Genomic DNA, 21,176 nt, shown 5'->3' on the forward strand with positions numbered 1-21,176 from the left:
GAGGTGGAGGGAGGAGCTGTTCGAGGAGCAGGAAGGAGACTAGAAGAGGGTGAGAAGGAAAGTGGCAGCAGTTGAGACCAAAAAGTCCAGGAGGCCAGATCACCTGGGCTACTTAGGTTATCTTTTACTCAGAATGAGATGGGAGCCCTTAGAGGGTTTGCACAGAAGTGTGACTTCTCCTGGTTGCTGAGTGATGAGGGCAGGGAAAGAAGCGAGCACTTAAGTCAGGAGGCTGTTACAGTCCAGGGGAGATACTGGGGGCCAGGGTAAAGGTGGGGTGATGTTGGATCCTGGGTATCTTTGAAGGTGAAGTTGACGGTTGTTGCTTGATGAAAAGGAGGGTGTGAGAGAGAGAAGGATGACTCCCAAGTTTTTTGTTCAAACAGCAGGAAGCATAGAGTTGCCTTCAATAGATGAGGATGTCTGTGGGTGAAGCAGGTTTGGTGGGGGGGGATTTGGAAGTTGGTTTTAGATGTGTACAATTTGCAGATGCCTGTTGGATGTCCAGATGGAGGTGGATATGTGAGTCTGTAGCTCAGGGCTGATACCCAGCTGGAGATTCAAGTGTGCGAGATGTCAGTGTTTGAGTTGTTAGTTAGATCTCTGAGCCTAGACATCTCATTGGGAGGAGTATAGATAGAGAAGAGGTCCAGGGACTGGGCCCAGCCATCATTGCTCAAAAGTTAGGGGAGGAGAGGAGGAACCTGCAAACTAGACTGAGATGGATAGGCCCATGCATTTACAGCCAGGACATTCATTCCCCAGCGTTGTGGGAGTTCCACTATGTGCCAGGTGTCAGGGTAGGGGAGAGGGTCTGGAGGCCAGTGTAACTGTGAAGCTTCAGGAAATATATTGACCAGGTCAAGGGAGCTTCCCAGGTAGCGCTAGTGGTGAAGAACTCACCTGCCAATGCAGGAGACATAAGAGACACAGGTTCGATCCCTGGGTCAAGAAGATCCCCTGGAGGAGGGCATGGCAACCCACTCCAGTATTCCTGCCTGCAGAATCCCATGGACGGAGGAGCCTGCTGGGCTACACTCCATAGGGTTGCAAAGAGTCGGACATAGCTGAAGTGACTTAGCACACACACGCACACACACGCAAGGGAGCTGTCCCCTTGGGATGGTTGCCCGGCTGTTCTTGGCTATATTTGTTGTGTGCAGGAGTTGATTTATGCTGTTCTTTCTGGTTTACCCTGGTAGCTGTGGTGCCTCCTTGCCAAACTTTCCTGTGTTGTGTACTGCTTTACTTAAATATGTTCTCTATTAACTCATTTTTCAAACTCAAGTGTGTTTATTACATACCTACCCGTCTCTCCATCTGTGTTACTGATTACTCTGGATATTGGTAACCTGAGTTGGTATCCTGTTGCCCTTAGATCCTGATTACCTGGGATTAGACTGATTTACCCAATTTGATTTTCTTCTCATCAGCTGAGGGTAAAGCAGAAAGATTCTTCTTTCAACTTTTGTTACGAGAAACCCTTCCAAGAGGCCAGAATTTATCTTCCTGCCTTGGAAAGGCCAGGTGATGGATCAGATGGGGATCAGTCTTTGCCAGTTCATTCTACAGCCTGATCCCAAAAGTCTTTTACTGAGTTCTCATCATATCAGGTGTCTGAGGTTGGGTGGGTGTGGTGCATATGCAGAGGAAGGTAGCTGATGCCATTATTTCTGTGGTCATTAACCTGAAGATTATCAGTCACAGTCCAGAGAAGGAAGTGTGGCTAATGGAGCTGATTTGGTTCTGAAAGTTGTTTTTTGTTGTTGTTGTTTGTTAATGATTTCAGCTTATTTTCATGAGATTTGACTCTGTATCAGTCAGGATCCTTTTGGCAATAAGTAACAGAAACTCAACATGAAAGAGGGTTTAAAAAACACATAGAAAGTGAAGTCGGTCAGAAAGAGAAAAACAGGTATTGTATACTCACACATGTATATGGAATCTAGAAAGATGGTGCTGATGAACCTTTTTGCAGAGCAGCAGTGGAGACACAGACATTGAGAACAGACGTATGGACACAGCTCAGGGTCGGGGGGAGAAAGAAGAGGTGGGATGTATGGAGGGAGTAACATGGAAACATACGTTACCATATGTAAAGTAGATAGCCAATGGGAATTTGCTGTATGACTGAAGGAACTCAAGCTGGGGCTTGGTGACAACCTAGAGGGGTGGGATGGGGGTGGAGGTGGGAGAGATGTTCCAGTGGAAGGGGACATGGGTAGATCTATGGCTGATTCACGTTGATGTTTGCTAGAAACCAACACAATACTATAAAGCAATTATCCTTCAATTAAAAATAAATGAATTTTTCAAAAAATCCGTATCAGTAAAAAGTCAAGGAGTAAAGTTGAATCAGGGGGCTTAAAAATGTCAGTGGGTCTCTCTCTCTACTTCTGACTTTGTCCTGTTTTCTTTCTCAGCTCTGCTTTCCTACCCTCCTCCCCTTTTTTTCTCTTCCTTCTTTTTCCTTTTTTTTGACCACACCATGCAGCTTATGGGATCTTGTTCCCTGTCCGGGAATTGAACACAAGCCCTTGGCAGTCAAAGTGCAGAGTCCTAACCACTGAACTGCCAGGGAATTCCCTGCTCTGCTTTCCTTTGGATTGGCTTTGTTTTCAGGCATCAGAAAGTTGCAGCAAAATCCTCAGGTTGCTGCTCACATGCCCACTTCTTGAACCTGTGCAAGGGGTGCCTGGCCTGAATCATATGCCCCTTTCGAGCAGAGCTAATACTAGTTAGCAGTCAGGCTAAGCTGCTATAACCAAAAGGCCCCAAAGTACAGTGGCTCACTATAGAAGACTTATAGACCCAAAGTATAATGTCTCATTACAAAAAACTAGGAATAAAACCACTGTATGACCCAGCAATCCCACTGCTAGGCATATACCCTGAGGAAACCAAAAAAAAAGACACATGTACCCCAATGTTCATTGCAGCACTATTTACAACAACACTTAGAACATGGAAGCAGCCTGGATGTCCATCAACCGATGAATGGATAAAGAAGCTGTGGTACATACGTACAATGTTAGTCAGCCATAGAAAGGAATGCATTTGAGTCAGTTTAATGAGGTGAGCAAACCTAGAGCCTAGTATACAGAGCAAAGTAAGTCAGAAAGAGAAATGTGAATATCACATATTGACACATATATATGGAATCCAGAACGATGGTACTGATGAATTTATTTTCAGGGTGGCTATTGGAGAAACAGACACAGAGAACAGACCTATGGACACGGGAGGAGGGGAGGAGGGAGAGGGTGAGAGTATGGAGAGAGTAACATGGAAACCTACATTACCACGTGTGAAATAGATAGCCAACGGGAATTTGTTGTATGACTCAAAGAGGGGCTCTGTGACAATCTAGAAGGGTGGAAGAAAATGACAGAAAACCACACAAAACAACTACAGTGGCTCAAACAAGGTGCAAGTGTGTCTCTGTGATAACAGTTCAGAGGCAGGGGGAGTCTGGGACTGGCTTTGCTCCACGAGGTCGTTCGAAGATAGCCTGCTGGGCTGGCTCTGTCTTCTCAACACGTGGCATCATCTCTAGCACTGAGGCTGCTTGCTCTGGTGTCTGCCTTTCTTAGGAAGTGGGAGAAAGGAACGAGAGAGCCTGCTTTTAAGGAAGTGATGTGGGATTTGCACATGTCACTTCTATTCACTTTCCACTGGCAAGAACTTGGCCGTACCTGGCAGCTCAGTGTTGGGCATGGGGCTGGTTACAGAAGATTCTGGCCAGCTGGTTGCACTTAGTAGAGGTCCCTGTGACTGGTGGGTCCTCTCTCCCGCTTCAACATTCTAGGTGTGGCTACAGAGGAGGCTACATGGAGGTGATCAACCTGCACCCTGAAATCAAGGGCCAGCTGGTGAAGCTGCTCTCGGTGCGTCTGTGCCCGCCAGTGTCTGGGCAGGCTGCCATGGACATCGTTGTGAACCCCCCGGTGCCAGGAGAGGAATCCTTCGAGCAGTTCAGCAGGGTGAGTCGGCTGCGTCCCATGGCCTGTCTGCTTCACTGCTGTGGCCAGCATTCACCATGTGTGGTCTCCGTGGCCAGCCTCTTTCCAGATGACCTCCAGGGCATGCTTATGGTTCCACATGGTGCCTGACCCCCCCCAGTAAGGTTAAGTCTCAGGATGTGGCGGGGCTGTATTTGAAGTGGGAGGACTGTGCGCACTATGGGTGTGAGCACCTCTTCCTCCTTCTCACCTGTGAGCACCATGGATGGGCAGGTGCTCAGAGGGAATGGCCTCATGTCCTGAGAACATGGAGGGCAGAGAAGGGAGTGATGATTCTGTTGCTAAAGTAAAAGGGGGAAATGGATGAGCATGCCATTGATTCTAGACCACAAACTTGCCTGTGGCTTAACCAGATATCCTTGCAGCTTGAAGTGATGCAGACAGACCCTTTCAACTGCAGGTGACAAAAACCCAACTGTAACGAGTTTAAACAAGAATGGAACTCATTGAAGAAGTCAGCTCCCAGCTGTTTTAGATTAACAATCTTTCTTTTTCAATTGTGGTGAATTACACAGAACATAAAATTTGCCATTCTGATCTTTTTTGACTGAACAGTTTAGTGAATAAAGTACATTCACATTGTGCAACTATTACCAGCATCCATCTCCAGAACCTTTTCCCAAACTGAAACTGTACCCATTAAACAATAACTCCTCATTTCCCCCTTCCCCAGCCCCTGGTAACCGCTGATTTACTTTCTGTCTCTGAGGATTTGACTGCTTTAGGTACCTCGTATATAGCATTTATCTTGTGGCTGGTTTATTTCAATTGGCACTGTGTCTTCAAGGTTTGTCCCTGTCGGGGCGTGTGTCGGAATGTGCTTCCTTTTGAAGGCAGGGTAACGTTGCACTGTGTGTGCGTGCTGTGCTCTGCTGATCCGCTCATGCACAGGGCACACCGCTTCACCTCCGTCCAGCAGTGCTTACACAAGTGTTGGGCTGCCTGCTCCAGCCTTGGCCGCGTGTCAGGCTCCCAGCCTATCACTGATGTGCTTTGCCTGGATTGTGTGCCCCAACGCATCACATGGACTGGGGGAAGGGTAGCTCCCCAGAATTAAGTGGTGGGGCTGTCTCCAGGAAGCATATTCTAGGATGTTCCGTCCAGGGCCAAGTTTGTCCAGGCTGATGGGCAGGGACTGGTTTTCCTTGTTTGCGGGAATGACGTCTTGGTATGAGAGTAGAACCTATGACACAAGCCACCTAGGACCTACTTGTGACTCATGTGCCCCTGCCCAGGGCCCATGGCAACCTCATGGGCTGAGCGTCTGTGGAGGACATTCTGCAGAGGGACACGTGTCTTGCCCGCCTCTCTGGTTTGTTGCTCAAGCACACAACAGCTTGCCTTTCACCAGTCTGTCTGGACGCCCTAGTTTGAAGGGATGGTTTTCAGTGTCTGGAGCCATGGTGCCTGGAGATGCTGACTCCTATGCTTTCTCTGTCTCCTTAGGAGAAAGAGTCCGTCTTGGGTAATTTGGCCAAAAAAGCTAAACTGACAGAAGACATGTTTAGCCAAGTCCCAGGAATTCACTGCAACCCCTTGATGGGGGCCATGTACGCCTTTCCTCGAATCTTCATCCCTGCGAAAGCCGTGGAGGCAGCTCAGGTCAGAGCCGCCGGGTTGGGCTGGCTCTCTCAGCAGGTTCACTTGGAACTCTTTCTTGCCTTGAGGAGCACAAGCGCTGGCCCTTGAGGCTCTGAACTTGGTGTATCCATTGGTCAGATGGTACTTAACGTGTAAAGATGACGGGCAGATGACCCAGCCCTGCAGCAGCTGTGGTGATGGAGTGGGCGTGAGGTCAGGCCCAGGTGTGATGCGATGCATTTAAAACTGAACAGACACTGGAGAAGCATCAGGAGCTGTCTCCTCCACCTGGCCACCATACCCTACAATAGTGCTGCTCAAACTTGGATGTGTACATGGATCACCTGAGGCCCTGTTAAAAATGTCAGTTCTGGTTCAGGAAGTCTATGGAGGGGCCCAAGGTTCTGCATTCCCAATAAGTTCTCAGGTGGTGACACTGAGGTGGTTTGAGAATCAAGGGCCAGAGCCCTATCTCTGAAAGTGTCCTCACACCCCCTAACCTACCTTGTTAAAACATTCAAAATCTGGCCCCATCCCTCAGCCTGTGGAATCAGCATCCCAGGTGTTAGAGCCCAAGAATCTATTTAAGAGGTGGCCTGGTTGTGCAAACTGAAGTGTGAGAAGCACCACCAGCAGGGCCCCTGAGAGGCTTGTTCCTTAAGGCTCCCCTGGGCACAGACCTCAGGGCCCTGGCTTGGTGTGTAGGAGGCCCAGGCCAATGCTTGGGGAGCTGCTCTGTGGGTGGGGCACAGTGGACTCGGGCTGGCACTCCCTAGGGGACAGCAGAAGCCCCACAGCCCATGGCTGTCCCAAAGCGGCCTTTGGGTTCTTTGCTCCTGGCCCCAGCTGCCTGCGTACCCAGTGTCCTGCCTTCTTTCTCGCAGGAAGAGAGGGCGGAGGGGCCCTGCCATGGCAAAGAACCCGCCATGTCAAGCATACTGGGCTTTGAGAGTGTCATGGTGGGGCTGTGCAGGGTGAAATCGGGATGACTCCTAAGCTCTGCCCTGTCCCCTCAGGCCCGTAAGATGGCCCCTGACATGTTCTACTGTATGAAGCTCCTGGAGGAGACGGGCATCTGTGTCGTGCCTGGCAGCGGCTTCGGGCAGAGGGAAGGCACCTACCACTTCAGGTACCACTGCCTCTGCACCTGTTAAACAGAGAGGGGTGGGTCCTGGTTTGTCTTGGGAAACTTGGGCTTCTTAACAGCAAGGCAACTTCAGAGACGGAGACGTGTGAAGCCCCTGTGCCCTCATCCCACTCCCATTCTGTCCTGCCACAGAGATAGCCGAGACGCTGCGCAGGGACTCAGGAAGACTATGGGTGGACTCCACGGTCATCTCCTTGGCTGCTGTCTCCCCCTCCACCGCCTCCATCTTTCACATGCTCTCTGGAGTGTTCCCCCTGCTGGGTTTTCTTTTCTTCCCTTGTCCCTTTTCAACTCCATGATGTATCAGTCTGCACCCAGGAGCTCAGTAGCTTGTCCACTGAGCCAAAAACCTGCTGAGGTGTTGCCTCTGAGATACGGTGAAATTGCTGTGCCGCCTTTCGCAGGCATGGGACTCTACCAGGCCAGCTGAACAGCTCAGCCAGGGCTTCCCACCAAGGCCAGCAGCAGATGTCAAAAAAAGAAATGTCTTGGGCTTAGCACCTGGGGCCAAGTTTTGAGTCAGTGAAGGTCATGGGCAGTGCCCCTCAATGGATAAATGTGTGTGGATAGCCTTTCCACCCTAGTTAGGTTCATCTTGGCAATTTGTGGCTCACTCAAGAAGTGGTTACTTCTTGAGAGCTGCCGTTAGGGATGGGAAGCAGGTTGACAGGATTGGAGGGAGGAGTTAGTTACCATGGCAACTTGGGAATTCCTATGGAGGGAAGCTGTGACTGAAGGTTCTCACTATGAGACTGACAGTGGAGATGGAAAAGGCTTGTCTAGCAGGAGTAGGGTCGGCTCCAGAGAAAAGTTCTGTGCACCAGTCAGAGTGTTGGGTGGGCCTCCTGTGATTATGGGTGGATGGGTTAAGTAAGCTGAGATGCCGCCACCAGCTTACTGCATTTGTTCACATGTATGAATTGGCTAAAAAAAATATGTGAATGATAAAGGAAAGTGGTTTAGCAAGTGCCAGGTGCTGTTCAGGGCCTGTCCCTCCCCAGGAAGCTTGCCTGCCCTGTGTGCAGGTAGAGGAGTGACCTGCCAGCTTTACCCCTGTCCCCTTCTCCAGAGCACTTCATGTCTGACTGTGCTGTTCTCCTTCCTGACAGAATGACCATTCTTCCTCCGGTCGAGAAACTAAAGACGGTTCTGCAGAAGGTGAAGGACTTTCACATAAAGTTCCTGGAGGAATATGCGTGAGGACTCCTCAGGCCCCAGAGGGAGACCGGGCCCTTGGCCTGCCTCCTGATATGCCCGCCCAGCCCAGCCCAGACTCGCCTCCCGCAGCGACTCCGCCTCAGGCCTTACAAAGGTCACTGGTCGCTTTCATCGTCATTTTGCCCCAGGAGACTTCTTTCTTTGTGCCTTGATGTTGGGAGCACCTCTCTTCTGAGCAAATGTGAATCGGGGATGCCTCAGAAGCCCTGTTTTTTTTGATGCAGCCAAAATAGAGGGGACTCGCTCAGCGTTATGTGGTAGTGTTCTCCGAATCTGTTGTTGTTATTGCTTGTGGAAAATTCATTTGGGGTTTAAAACAGCCTGGGTGTGTTGGGTGAGCTGCTTCAGGTTTGCAGAAACAAGGCATCAGGAAATGTATAACTTAACCACGATGAGGACTGGAAATCCCAAACTCACCGCCATGATCTGTGAAATAAAACTCTTAGCGGTGTGAAAATCTATTCCTTCAAACAGGAGAGCCTGGAGTCCACTGGAGGCCCAGAGAGGGCCCATCCTTCTGACTTGGAGGCAGGCATCCTGCTCTCAGACTAGCATGGTGAGAGGAGCAGTGCAAGGATGCCAGGCTAGGGGGTGGTGAGTGTGGAGATTATGGCCAAGGCCAGAAGGTCCACCAGGGGAGGGGTGGGTGCGAGCCAGGCTCCAAGCTGAACCAGGCTTCCATCCGGGAGCACACAGCAGGTAGTGAGGACTCTGCCCACAGGGGGGCTGCAGGTAAAGAGTTCTCTTGAGCTTTCTTAGGCTGGGACACCCATCTTGAGGTCTCCCTGAGCTCCAGGGGCACAGGGTTCATCAGCCCAGCCATATCTCAGTCGTGGGAGATTCTGCCTGATGGTGTGTGGATCTATCCCACTGTTACCCAACAGCCAGCCTCACCCCAGGGCTTCAGGGAGCTTTTAGGCAATAGTAGAACAAGGAAACTCTGAAAATGTCCTAGTGAAGGAGGGTATCCTTAGAGACATGAAGACAGTTAAACCACATGCCCCTCCTGTAGTGTTTGTTGTTTGGACCAAGCGGAATTTGGTCCCTATCCTAGCTCTTAATTGGTCCAAGTGCCTGGTAGCATGCCTGCTCTGAACATGTGATCCGATTCAAAGTTTATAAAAGTGTTCGATAAGTAAAGTGTTTTGCCTCCCCATCTGTTGCTGGCTCCCCTCCCAGGCTCTGTAGACTGTCCCGTAGCATCAGTCATCTTTTGGGGGTAGAGGTGGGGGATCATCCCCCAAGCCTGCAGCTTCCCTGCCACGTGCAAACCTGAGTGGGGGGCCTGACCCACACTCCCCAGAAGTAGGCACCTCAGGCCGCAGAAGGCTTATGCCCTCTTCTCTGGGCCGTCCCTGGTGGGCTTTGCTGAGAAGCCAAGGCCAGCTCAGGAGTCAGGGGATCCAGCAAGTCCTAAAGTGGAATTGAAGGGACCGAAGAGAGAAATCTGAAGAGGCTAAAGCAGCCTCCTGTCCTGTAATCTCCATGCCAGGTCCACGCACGGGATGCAATAGGAAACTTCAGACTGCCCCTGTCCACTAGCATCACAGTCCCTATGAAGAAAGTAGCCACAATCTCAAATAACAAAGGGAATGTTTTAGAACTTTTTCTTCCTTAAAACTTCGAGAAAGTTGCACTTGTGCTTGTTGATGGTATATAAGCCAGGATGTATCCCAGAGTTTGAGATTTCTGGTGAAAATGTTAAATAGTAGAAGCTAGTATATTTTCTATATTTTTGTAACAATTGCTTTTTTCATGGGGGGAGTTGGGGTTAGTATTTGTAGTTTTAACAAGTCCAGTAGTATTTTTAAATGAATCTCTTCAGATTATAAGTAACCCCTAAAAACTTTGCAACGTTTACATGCTTTTTTTAAAAAGATGCCATATACATTTGGTTTGCTTTTAAAAATAAGTAAATTCTTAATAAGGTCAGCTAGCTGGTTTAGGAGGTTAACTTGATTCAGGTAGAAACTCTGATCATGATAGATTTGATTTTCTGCAGATTGTGGTGTCTTATTTGGGCACCACCAGAGGAAGTTGTTTGTCGTTTGAGGTTGCACAAAATCTACACCTGTAAAGTTTTCTGCTGTTCATCTAGGTCTGCACGGGAGTTGGGGGGATGCTGGGCTATACTGTGGTGGTCCATGACCTTACACCTTGTGGCCAGACCGGTTGTCCCCATGTTTGTGAATTTGCAGGAAGAGCTGACAGGCCTACGTGCCCGTTTTCCAGTCTGGATTCTCATAGGCATCTCCTGACAAAGGTACTTCATGATAGCTCTGATGGAAATTTCTAAACAATAAAATATGTGTCCAAAATGGTGACTGTGTTTACCTTTCTTTGTATTTTAAATATCAAATGGACGTCACTAATTGCACACCTTCATTCTTATGTTTCTAAGTCATAGCCTTTCAGTTTCCATTTCTTCTTAGGTGTCAACGCTAAGGACCCTGGGCTGCTCTATATTGCTTATGTATTCTTTTAAAATAGAATGCTGTTCAAATGAAAACAGACCTTGATTTTCTCATGGGAGTGAAACGAACTAGCAGGAGCTTCGCAGGCGGCAGGGGAGCCCAAGCAGGCAGGGGGAGCTGGAGAAGCAGCCCTGAGGCTGGGGTGGGGGGGTGAGGAGCAGCTGCCCAGACAAGGGGTTTCATTCATTGCCCCAGGCTTTCCCAGACCCATATCAATTTTAATGTGTGGTACTGGAATTCAAAACTTTATTTTTCACTTAAAACTGAAACTTCTTTTTTAAAGAAAGTCTGGAAATATATATGTTTTAAAAAGTAAGATACTTTCGAGTGGAAGGCTTGGAAACTTACTGAAAGTAGCTTAAGCAGAAGAGAATTTATTGGGTCATGTAAAAGGAATTTATTGAAATCCTGGAAGGATGCTGACTTTAGTTTTGACGTACACGGTTAAGTGCAAAGCCTGCCTGCCTGTCTGGCTCTATTGAAAAATCTCATAGAAGGGCTCTGCCTTGGTTCACATGCCCTTCCCTGAACAGTAGCTGTGGCCTTTAAGAATAGAGTGTTTTGGCTGGCCCTGTGTATGAGCAGAGGTAGAGAAGGGCCTAGAATTGCCAGCCTCATGAGGGCCTTTGGAGAAGTTGCTCCCCATAGGAATGAGGGATGGAGGTGATGCTGCACCCACAAAACTCATTTACCACAGGTGGCTTTTTAGAGGGAAGCTGGGGGAGGTGTGTTGCAGGCAGGTTGAAAGTCGTTACTAGTTGATAACGCAGGGGACTGAGATGCTCTGCACACACACACTCTGCTTGCACACATACCTCGGGAAGTGTAGATCTTGTCTGGTGAGCAAACTTTGTGTAGTGTATTATGCAAAGGGTTTATTAAATAGACAAAGATTGGGAGATACAGTTATTCTAGATCAGTAGTTCTTTGTCACTAGGGACTGGTTTTGTGAAAGACACTTTTTCCACAGATGTGTGGTGAGGGAGGGAAAGTTCAAGCGGTAGTGCAAGAGATGGTGGGGATGGATGGTTCAGGCGATAATACAAGCTGTGGGGAGTGGCAGATGAAACGTCATCCCTCACCCACCACTCATCTGCTGTGTGACCGAGTTCCTAACAGGTCGGGGGCTGGGGACCCCTGCTCTAAATTATTTTGGTATAGTGTTTGCTCTAACCACATCTAGAAAGCTTTTGAATGTTTGATAAGGACCTAGCATAAGCCCACAGACTGCTAGGGAATGGGGAATCAAGCTAATAAGAGGGGGTCACTGTCCTCAAAAAACCTATGGATGGAATGGCCACTGAATGGTTCATGGCTCAAATCCCATCCGCCTAGTGGTGCTGGCCTTAATAGAAGTATACGGGTGATGCATAGGAGGGAGAGGCTGATTCTGTTCTCTACTGAGTTGGGGTGCCTCTACCCACCTCTACTCTTTCCACAATGCCTTCTGAGGTCTTCCTTTTAGCCTTCATCCTGCCACCGAGCCAGGAGACTCTTCAAGAAAAAGGAAAAGATGAAACTTAATGCTAGGTACTCAACGAGTTCTTTTACTTAAGAGGAACAGGTCAGCTAGAGTTTCCTATTGAGATTTCATTGTCCTACTGAAAAAAAAAAAGAGACACCCACATACCTACAGTCAATTAATCTATGACAAAAGGGCAAGAATGTACAGTGAAAAGACAGTCACTTCAGTAAGTGATTCAGGAGAAAACGTAAAACAGCAAGATTAGAACATTTCTTCCTTCACACTATATACAAAAATAAACTCAAAATGAATTAAAAACCTAAATGTAAAACCCGAAGCCATAAAACTCCTGGAAGAGAACATCGGCAGTACATTCTTTGACATAAATTATAACAATAATTTTTTTGGATATGTCTCCCAAAGGAAAAGAAATAGGCCTTAATTAAACTTCAAAGATTTTGCACAGCAAAGGAAACCTCTGACAAAATGAAAAGACAACCTACTGAATGGGAGGAAATATTTGCAAATCACTTGACCAGCATGGGGTTAATATCCAAAATCTATAAACAGCTCATACAGTTCAATGTAAAAAAAAAAAAAGCCTCAAAAATAGGCAAAAACCCTGAATAGACATTTTTCCAAAGAAGATATACAGATGGCCAACGGGTACATAAAAAGATGCTCGCTATGTTGCTAAAAGCAAGAAGAAAAAAAATCTCACACTGGTCAGAATGGCTATCATCAAAAAGTCTACAAGTAACAAATGCTGGAGAGGGTATGGAGAAAAGAGAACACTTGCACACTGTTGGTGGGAATGGAAATGGGTGCAGCCACTATGGAAAACAGTGTGGAGGGTCCTCAAAAAGCTAAAAATAGGAATTTCCTGGTGATCTAGTGGTTAGGATTCAGTGCTTTCACTGCTATAGGTCCAATCCTACAAGATGTGTGGCCTAGCCAAAAGAAAAACTAAACTAAAAATAGAACTTCCATATGATCCAACAATCCCACTCCTAGATATAATATTTGAAAAAAAATGAAAACACTAATTCAAAAACATCCATGTACCCCAAGTACCCCAATGTTCATTACAGCACTGTTTACAATAGCCAAGACATGGAAACAGCCCAAATGCCCATGATAAGATGACTGGCTTGAGAAGATATGGTATATATACATATAAATGTGTGAATGTGTATAGCAAAATAAAAATAGAAAACAAACTACTGGTTACCAGCTGGGAGAGGGTAGGGGAAAGGACTTGATAGGAATATGGGATTAAGAGATACAAACTACCGCATATAAAATAGATAAGCAAAAAAAAAAAAAAAAAGATAAGCCACAAGGATATACTGTACCACAGACAGAACTATAGCCATTGTTTTGTAATAATTTTTAATGGAGTATAATCTATAAAAATACTGAACCTTTATGCTATCCACCTGAAACTAATATTATAAATTAACTATAATTTTTAAAAATCAATCACTAAAAAGATTAGAAGATATAGAGTCATCCCTTGGTATCCAAGGGGGATTGGTTGCAAAATCCCCTGGTGAAGTTGCTCAGTCATGTCCGACCCTTTGCCACCCCATGGACTGTAGCCTACCAGGTTCCACCGTCCAAAATCCCCTAGGATACCAAAAATCTGGGGATGCTCAAGTCTCTTATATAAAACGGTACAGTATTTGAATATGTTACATGTATTCTCCCATATACTTTAAAGCATTTCTACGTTACTCATAATACCTAATACAATGTAAATGCTATGTGAATAGTTGTAAATACAACGTAAATAGTTGCTAGTGTGTGACAAATTCAACTTTTGCTTTTTGGAATTTTCTAGAAAAAAAATTATTTTTATCTGAAGTTGGTTCAGTTCATAAATATGAAGCGTTGACTCTCATGATTTCTTTTGTCTCCTCCCCAGTTTTGTCTGTCTTTGCTCTGAGTGCATAACCCTGAAGTCCTTTTGACGATATTCAGTTTCAAAACTGTAAAAACATCCAGAATCCTAGTGATGCTTAGGTCAGTGCACAGAAGTATACATTAAATAAGTCTAAAACAAAAAATATTCTGATTATCAAAGTAAAGATATTCATGTGGAAAAACTAGAAAATAAAATAATGGAAGAAATTTTTAAAATCTCCTATAATCCTCCAGAATTAATCAAGTCTGACATTCATTTTCTTTGGCTTGGCTTTTGGGATCCTAGGGCTGGGACCAGGATCAAACCTGGGCCTTCAGCAATGATAGAGCAGAGTCCCAGCCACTGGACTGCCAGGGAGTTCCCCTAACATTCCTTACTGTCCTCTTCCTGAAAGTATTTTTATATGGCTATGTGTTTGGATCCTAATTTTTCCCCCTTCAACATTAGAACATGATTAAAGTGCCTGATGAGCAGTTTGGATGGCTACTTCATCAGTTCTATGGATAAATAGCCATAGTAACTATTGGTTAGCTACACACGTAAACATTTAGATTACATACAGTTCTTGGTTTTTAAAAATAAGGCCACATAATACATCTGTGCATAGAGAAGGGATTCCCCTCCCTGGCTCTGAGTCATGTCTTATTGTGGAACATGATCAAGAGTAGGTGTTGTCCATGAACCTCCAGGGACTTTGTCCCTGAGGCAGAGTTCAGAGCTCAGCAGATTCTGGTACACACCTTGGCCTTGGCTCTAGCACTTCCCAGCTGTGAGATCACTCATCCTCATTGTTTCCATCTGCAAAACAGGGCTAATAGCACCCATTTGTGGAGTAATGGGATGACTGTGAGCACCGAACAGGAAAATGTGGGGGGTTGCATGTATGTGTATGTAACTGAGTATAGCTCATGGCAAGTCGTTTATTTATTGATTAGTTTCTTTGATAGTCTGATTAATTTTTAGAGCAGTGCTGATAAGATACATGTTCAATACATGTTTAAATCAAGGGAAAAATTACATTCTTGGCACACCAGATACAGTATGAAAATGACATGCAGAGGAAGTGAGGACTCTTTCCCAGCACTGCTGAACATATTCTGCTAGACAAAGTACACAGGTTAGTTATTTGGTTATTTTTTTGGGTCAGTGGTAACCTTTTTATTTTTTCAGTTACACATTTTCTGAAATAAAATTGCACTGGGTCCAGTTACACTGGATTCTTCATGAGGTTCAGTTCAGCCAGTTCAGTCACTCAGTCGTGTCTGACCTTTTGCAACCCCATGAATCACAGCACGCCAGGCCTCCCTGTCCATCACCAACTTCCAGAGTTTGCTCAAACTCATGTCCATTGGGTCGGTGATGCCATCCAGCCATCTCATCCTCTGTCATCCCCTTCTCCTCCTACCCCCAATCTCTCCCAGCATCAGGGTCTTTTCCAATGAGTCAACTCTTCGCATGAGGTGGCCAAAGTACTGGAGTTTCAGCTTTAGCATCAGTCCTTCCAGAGAACACCCAGGACTGATTTTCTTTAGGATGGACCGGTTGGACCTCCTTGCAGTCCAAGGGATTCTCAACTGTCTGATCCAACACCACAATTCAAAAGCATCTATTCTTCGGTGCTCAGCTTTCTTTATAGTCCAACTCTCACTTCCATACATGACCACTGGAAATACCATAGCCTTGACTAGATGGGCCTTTATTGGCAAAGTAATGTCTCTGCTTTTCAATATGCTATCTAGGTTGTCACAACTTTTCTTCCAAGGAGCAAGCATCTTTTAATCTTCATGAGGTAGGTCCAATTGAAAAAACAACACAAAACTCTTTTTACAACTCTAATGTAACTGGACATTTTTTTTCTTGGTGCAGGTTCATCTTGACCTGCTGGCACCAGTTAGGAACTGGTATTTGGGGTTGGGTCCTCCCTCAAAAGGAACTTTGTGGGCCTTTTCCCCTTCATGACTAAAGCAAGCTGCTATTTGCCATTTCCACCTTAAAACTTTAAAACAAAATCCCCCCAGTTATTTGAGTCAGTATCATGATACACTTTGTGGTCCAAAGCCCCACTCCAGGATTTAGAGTGTATAAATTAGAATTCTTTTGTTTGTACAGACAGAAAGCCAAACTTGAGAAGTCAAGAACTGGGTAAGTCAAACCTACATTCCCCAGGGTCGGCAGTTCATGTGTGGCCATGAATTTAATGGGTCATCATCGTAGTATCATGTGGAAGCTGCTGGGAACTTTCCTTGCCTGTCCTGGGTCCCTTTTCTTCCCGTCTTGTCCTCTGACTGCTTGGAATGCATGTGTGACAACTGAGCTGTGACAAAGACACAGGCTTGTGCAGAAATGCTGTGTAAGGTTTTGCTGTTATTTTTGTTGTTATTATTCCACCTTAATTATAGTGACAAAATCTTTTGGACTTTCATTTGTCTGGAGTTTAGCTTGATCATCTCATCTTTGTTGCCTACCAAGGCAGCTAAATAAATGCTGGCAACACTCATGGAAATGCTAACGACTCCTGCCATTCATCCTGCGCTGGCTGGGCAGCTGTGTGCCAGGCACAGTGCTTGGTGATGGGGAACCAGCAGTAAGACATGGCTTCATGGTTTACAAGGTTGATGATGCTTATGCTGATAAGAGTGGGAGAGGCAACAGTGATACATTGTTGATAAGAGTGTGAGTTTGTACCATTTTGGTACAATCATCATTAAATATACACATGCCTACTTTAAAACTGCAGTAATCAAGACAGTATGGTATTACTTTAAGGAAAGACAAAAATAAAGAACAGAATAGACACCAGATATAGAACCACATACATTTATCACTTTGGCGTAAGAGACTGCACACACACACACACACACGTATATTTATTTGATACATCTGTATTGATGAAATAATTTTTGACAAGCATACTAAAGCAATCCAGTAAGAAAAGGAGTCTCTTCAACAAATGGTGCTGCAATGTCTGGGTATCCACATGGGGAAACAAATGAACTTCAGCTCCTACCTCATACATATGCAAAATTTGGGGTGAATCACAGACCTAAATTTAAGAGCTAAAATGATACATCTTCTAGAAGAAAACATAAGAGAAAATCTTTGCGATTTATGATATAAACATTTCTTAGGACAAAAAGACACAAATATTAAAAGAAAAAATTGATAAATTGAACCACATCAAAATTAAGAACTTCTCCTTTTTAAAAAGACATGATTCAGAAACAAAAGACAAGTCACGTGCTGGGAAAATATATTTTCAGAACATAAATCTCATAAAAGACTTGTAACAAGAGTACATAAAAAACTTCAAAAGTCAATAATAGCGCCTTCCCTGGTGGTCCAGTGATTAAGAATCTGCCTTGCAATGAACCAGGAACCAGGAACCAGGAAGCACCAGCTCAACCCCACATGCCGTGGAGAGACTAAGCCTGTGTGCCACTACTGTGGCCATGTTCTCCAGAGCCCGTGAGACGCAGCAAGAGAGGCCACCGTGGTGGGAAGCCCGCACACTGCAGTGAAGAGTAGCCCCTGCCGCCCGCAACCAGAGAAAGCCCACCCACCTCAACAAAACCCAGCAGACCCCCGCCAAAAAACAAAACAAATACAGTTATTTTAAAAGTCAACAACAATCAGAGAAACAACCCAACTGAAAAACAGGGGAAAGATTGGAACAGATACTTCACAGAAGAAGATATACAAATGGCCAATGAGGACCTGGGAAAAAGCCCAACGTCATCAGTGATGGAAAGGAACGTGAATTAAAAGCACTGAGATGCCACTGAGGTGACTAAGTAAAGAAGATTGACAGTCCCAAATGCTGAAGGCACAGAGCAACCAAAATCTCAGGGGTGATACAATCACTTTGGAAAACGGGTGGCTTCTTACAAAGTCAAACACACACCTGCCTTGAGAGGCAGCAATTTCACTGCTAGGGCTCCTTCATTTGCTCCCTCCCAGGGAACACTGTCTGGTGTTGCCTGTTGTCCATTGCCTGAAACTATCGTTTCAAGTGTTTCCCCATTCTCCAGGTTTTAGTTGTTTAAAACGGTTGAGTAAATCTCAGTTCAGTTCAGTCGCTCAGTCGTGTCCGACTCTTTGAGACCCCATGAACTGCAGCACGCCAGGCCTCCCTGTCCATCACCAACTCCTGGAGTTCACTCAAACTCATGTCCATCGAGTCGGTGATGCCATCCAGCCGTCTCATCCTCTGCCGTCCCCTTTTACTTCTGCCCTCAAATCCCTCCCAGCATCAGAGTCTTTTCCAATGAGTCAACTCTTTGCATGAGGTGGACAAAGTTTTGGAGTTTCAGCTTTAGCATCAGTCCTTCCAAAGAACACCCAGGGCTGATTTTCTTTAGAATGGACTGGTTGGATCTCCTTGCAGTCCAAGGAACTCTCAAGAGTCTTCTCCAACACCATAGTTCAAACGCATCAATTCTTCGGCCCTCAGCCTTCTTTACAGTCCAACTCTCACATCCATACATGACCACTGGAAAACCATAGCCTTGACTAGACGGAGCTTTCTTGGCAAAGTAATGTCTCTGCTTTTTAATACGCTGTCTAGGTTGGTCATAACTTTCCTTCCAAGGAGTAAGCGTCTTAATTTCATGGCTGCAATCACCATCTGCAGTGATTTTGGAGCCCAAAAGAATAAAGTCTGACACTGCTTCTGCTGATTCCACATTGACTTCCCATGAAGTGATGGGACCAGATGCCATGATTTTAGTTTTCTGAATGTTGAGCTTTAAGCCAACCTTTTCACTCTCCTCTTTCACTTTCATCAAGAGGCTGTTTAGTTCCTCGTCACTTTCTGCCATAAGGGTGGTGTCATCTGCATATCTGAGGTGATTGATATTTCTTCTGGCAATCTTGATTCCAGCTTGTGTTTCTTCCAGTCCAGCGTTTCTCATGATATACTCTGCATAGAAGTTAAATAAGCAGGGTGACAACATACAGCCTTGACATACTCCTTTTCCTATTTGGAACCAGTCTGTTTTTCCATGTCCAGTTCTAACTGTTGCTTCCTGACCTGCATATAGGTTTCTCAAGAGGCAGGTCAGGTGGTCTGTATTCCCATCTCTTTCAGAATTTTCCACAGTTTATTGTGATCTACACAGTCAAAGGCTTTGGCATAGTCAATAAAGCAGAAATAGATGTTTTTCTGGAACTCTCTTGCTTTTTCCATGATCCAGCAGATGTTGGCAATTTGACCACTGGTTCCTCTGCCTTTTCTAAAACCAGCTTGAACATCAGGAAGTTCATGCTTCACATATTGCTGAAGCCTGGCTTGGAGAATTTTGAGCATTACTTTACCAGAGTGTGAAATGAGTGCAATTGTGCGGTAGTTTGAGCAATCTTTGGCACTGCCTTTCTTAGGGATTGGAATGAAAACTGACCTTTTCCAGTCCTGTGGCCACTGCTGAGTTTTCCACATTTGCTGGCATATTGAGTGCAGCACTTTCACAGCATCATCTTTCAGGATTTGAAATAGCTCAACTGGAATGCCATCACCTCCACTAGCTTTGTTTGTAGTGATGCTTTCTAAGGCCCACTTGACTTCACATTCCAGGATGTCTGGGTCTAGGTGAGTGATTATCTTGGTCATGAAGATCTTTTTTGTACAGTTCTTCTGTGTGTTCTTGCCACCTCTTCTTAATATCTTCTGCTTCTGTTAGGTCCATACCATTTCTGTCCTTTATCGAGTCCATCTTTGCATGAAATATTTTCTTGGTATCTCTAGTTTTCTTGAAGAGATCTTTAGTCTTTCCCATTCTGTTGTTTTCCTCTATTTCTTTGCATTGATCGCTGAGGAGGGCTTTCTTATCTCTCCTTGCTATTCTTTGGAACTCTGCATTCAGATGTTTATATCTTTCCTTTTCTCCTTTGCTTTCTGCTTCTCTCTTTTCATAGCTCTTTGTAAGCCCTCCTCAGACAGTCATTTTGCTTTTTTGCATTTCTTTTCCATGAGGATGGTCTTGATCCCTGTCTCCTGTACAATGTCACGAACCTCCACCCATAGTTCTTCAGGCACTCTATCAGATCTAGTCCCTTAAATCTATTTCTCAAAATGGATTAAAGATCTAAATGTAAGACCAGAAACCATAAAACTCCTAGAGGAGAACATAGGCAAAACACTCTCCGACATAAATCACAGCAGGATCCTCTATGATCCACCTCCCAGAATACTGGAAATAAAAGCAAAAATAAACAAATTGGATCTAATTAAAATTAAAAGCTTCTGCACAACAAAGGAAACTATAAGCAAGGTGAAAAGACAGCCTTTGGAATGGGAGAAAATAATAGCAAATGAAGAAACTGACAAACAGCTAATCTCAAAAACATACAAGCAACTTATGCAGCTCAATTTCAGAAAAATAAATGACCCAATCAAAAAATGGGCCAAAGAACTAAATAGACATTTCTCCAAAGAAGACATACAGATGGCTAACAAACACATGAAAAGATGCTCAACATCACTCATTATCAGAGAAATGCAAATCAAGACCACAATGAGGTACCATTTCACACTAGTCGGAATGGCTGCTATCCAAAAGTCTACAAGCAATAAATGCTGGAGAGGGTGTGGAGAAAAGGGAACCCTCTTACACTGTTGGTGGGAATGCAAACTAGTAGAGCCACTAGGGAGAAGAGTGTGGAGATTCGTTAAAAAACTGGAAATAGAACTGCCTTATGACCCAGCAATCCCACTGCTGGGCACACACACCAAGGAAACCAGAATTGAAAGAGACATGTGTACGTACCCCAATGTTCATCGCAGCACTGTTTATAATAGCCAGGACATGGAAGCAACCTAGATGTCCATCAGCAGATGAATGGATAAGAAAGCTGTGGTATATATGCAATGGAGTATTACTCAGCCATTAAAAAGAATACATTTGAATCAGTTCTAATGAGGTGGATGAAACGGCAGCCGATTATATAGACTGAAGTAAGCCAGAAAGAAAAACACCAATACAGTATACTGACACATATATATGGAATTTAGAAAGATGGTAGTGATAACCCTGTATGTGAGACAGCAAAAGAGACACAGATGTAAAGAACGGACTATTGGACTCAGGGGGAGAGGGAGAGGGTGGGATGATTTGGGAGAATGGCATTGAAACATGTATACTATCATGTAAGAAACGAATCGCCAGTCTATGTTCGATACAGGATACAGGATGCTTGGGGCTGGTGCACGGGAATGACCCAGAGAGATGATATGGGGAGGGTGGTGGGAGGGGGGTTCAGGGTTGGGAACTCATGTACACCTGTGGTGGATTCATGTCAAGGTATGGCAAAACCAAAACAGTATTGTAAAGTTAAAAAATATATATAT

General features: G+C 45.2%; 1 protein-coding gene across 2 annotated transcripts in view; it reads left to right on the top strand.

Annotated features, from left to right (window-relative positions):
- The window catches only part of GPT2 (glutamic--pyruvic transaminase 2), a 34,196-nt gene extending 23,910 nt beyond the window's left edge, over positions 1-10,286 (top strand). The window contains exons 9-12 of one of the 2 annotated variants that reach the window (XM_069549780.1): positions 3,809-3,983; positions 5,469-5,624; positions 6,620-6,732; positions 7,860-10,286. In XM_069549780.1, the coding sequence (XP_069405881.1) occupies positions 3,809-3,983; positions 5,469-5,624; positions 6,620-6,732; positions 7,860-7,950 (535 nt within the window). In that variant the 3' untranslated portion in view covers positions 7,951-10,286. The remainder of the gene's footprint in view (positions 1-3,808; positions 3,984-5,468; positions 5,625-6,619; positions 6,733-7,859) is intronic. The other variant, XM_069549781.1, reaches the window with a different exon arrangement.
- The last annotated feature ends 10,890 nt before the right edge of the window (positions 10,287-21,176 follow it).

The sequence above is a fragment of the Ovis canadensis genome, chromosome 14, assembly GCF_042477335.2.
Source record: "Ovis canadensis isolate MfBH-ARS-UI-01 breed Bighorn chromosome 14, ARS-UI_OviCan_v2, whole genome shotgun sequence".
NCBI classification, from domain to species: Eukaryota; Metazoa; Chordata; class Mammalia; order Artiodactyla; family Bovidae; genus Ovis; species Ovis canadensis.